This window comes from Poecilia formosa, unplaced genomic scaffold (genome assembly GCF_000485575.1).
Source record: "Poecilia formosa unplaced genomic scaffold, Poecilia_formosa-5.1.2 Scaffold1371, whole genome shotgun sequence".
In the NCBI taxonomy this organism is placed as follows: domain Eukaryota; kingdom Metazoa; phylum Chordata; class Actinopteri; order Cyprinodontiformes; family Poeciliidae; genus Poecilia; species Poecilia formosa.
Genome location: NW_006801310.1, coordinates 15,930 through 17,665, shown reverse-complemented (window position 1 = coordinate 17,665; position 1,736 = coordinate 15,930). Strand labels below are relative to the sequence as shown.

The following is a 1,736-nucleotide window of genomic DNA, read 5'->3' as shown; positions in this document are numbered from 1 at the left end:
TTTTTAGAGTTTCAAAGTCGAAACTTTTCAGTGCTACAATATCGCCTGTTTCAGAGTTAATGTTGAGAAATGAGGTCATTTTGTCATTCTCTTTTCCACCTCTAACAACTTGGTATGAAATTAGTGCGTTATCATTTTCATCACGGTCAAATGCTTTAACGGAAAATATTGACGTCCCAGGTTCATTAGCCTCACTAAGATAAAACGTATATGGACTCAAAACAAACTCTGGACGGTTATCATTCACATCTGACACCACGACGCTGATTGTTTTCTCAGATGACAGTGGAGGTTGTCCTGCATCTTTTGCAAATATCGTCAGGTCATAATGCGATTGCTTCTCTCTGTCCAGAGGGTATTTGGTAACTAACGCGAATATGATGTCTTGAATAGTTGGTGCTAAAGTAAATGGAATGTCCTCACTCATTGAGCATATCACTTTCCCATTAACACCAGAGTCCAAATCATTTACACTGATGAGAGCGACTGTAGTTCCAGGTCGGGAGTCTTCAGGAATTGAGCTGGAAAATGAAGTAACCTCAATCTCAGGAGCGTTATCATTCAGATCAATAATTTTTATATTAACACTTTTTTCAGTAGTCAGAGGAGCAATTCCTTTATCAGATGCCTCAATTTCAATTTCATATTTATCTCTCTCTTCGTAGTCTATTAAACCTTTGACAGTTATATCTCCAGTTATCGGGTTAATGTCGAAAATATTTAAAGCGAGCTGATTCGTGCTTTTGCCGAGTGAATAAATCACCTCTCCGTTTGTTCCGTCATCTAAATCGGTTGCGTTGACCTGTACGACTGTTGTTCCCAATGGGGAATTTTCTCTTAGCGTCACAGAATAAGCATCGCTGGAGAAAACTGGAACATTGTCGTTTACATCTAAAATGTGTATCTGGATATTCATACTACCTGTTTTGGGGGGTTTATCTCCATCCATAGCTGTGAGTACTAGGGAGTGTTTTTTTGCTGTTTCTCTGTCTAAAGGTTTTTGTACGATTAAAACGGGTATTTTCCCATCATCGCCTTTATCTTTAACTTCCAATCGAAAGTGATCATTTTGGTTAAGCTTATACTGCTGCACAGAGAAACGGCCACTATCTGGATCTTTTGCAGCTCTCAGCTGAAACCGTGCTCCGGAAAACACAGATTCAGAAATTTCCAGCGTGAGTTCATTCTCTTGGAAGATCGGAGAGTGGTCATTTACATCCAGCACCTCTACCACGACGTAGTGCACCTCCAGCGGATTTTCCAGCACCGTTTTCACGTTTAATAAACACGTACTACTTTGCGAGCACACCTTCTCTCTGTCGATCTTTTGGCTGACATAAAGGACTCCATCGTCTTGATTTACACGAAAAAGAGGTTCCGCGTCATTTGAAACAATCCGATACTTTCTGTCTTTGAGTGTGCTTTTATCCAACTCCAGATCCTTTGCGATATTTCCGACCACAGTTCCTTCATTTACTTCCTCTGAGATCGAATATTTTAACTGGGCTGAGACTCCACTCAATACAAACACAGTAACGATGCATTCAGCCAAATACTGGCCCAGCCTTCTTGGTACGCGTCTCCTTTGTTCCATTGTAAACTCGAGCATAATGCAATATCCGAACAGGGAAAAAAATCTTCTTGATTTGAAAGTCAGGGACTTGGCAGCCAAGTATACAGTATCTCCATGTATAGCAACATTACAAAGATTCAGCCCATTTAAAACGCAAAGCACA

At 40.4% G+C, this 1,736-nt stretch overlaps 1 protein-coding gene across 1 annotated transcript; it reads right to left on the bottom strand.

Annotated features, from left to right (window-relative positions):
- Positions 1–4: 4 nt before the first annotated feature.
- LOC107835265 (protocadherin-10-like) lies at positions 5–1,730 on the bottom strand (the record flags this gene model as incomplete). Its single annotated transcript, XM_016667606.1, has 1 exon — positions 5–1,730. A coding segment is annotated over exon 1 (1,605 nt), but the record flags the coding sequence as incomplete, so codon positions are not given.
- Between the last annotated feature and the right edge of the window lie 6 nt (positions 1,731–1,736).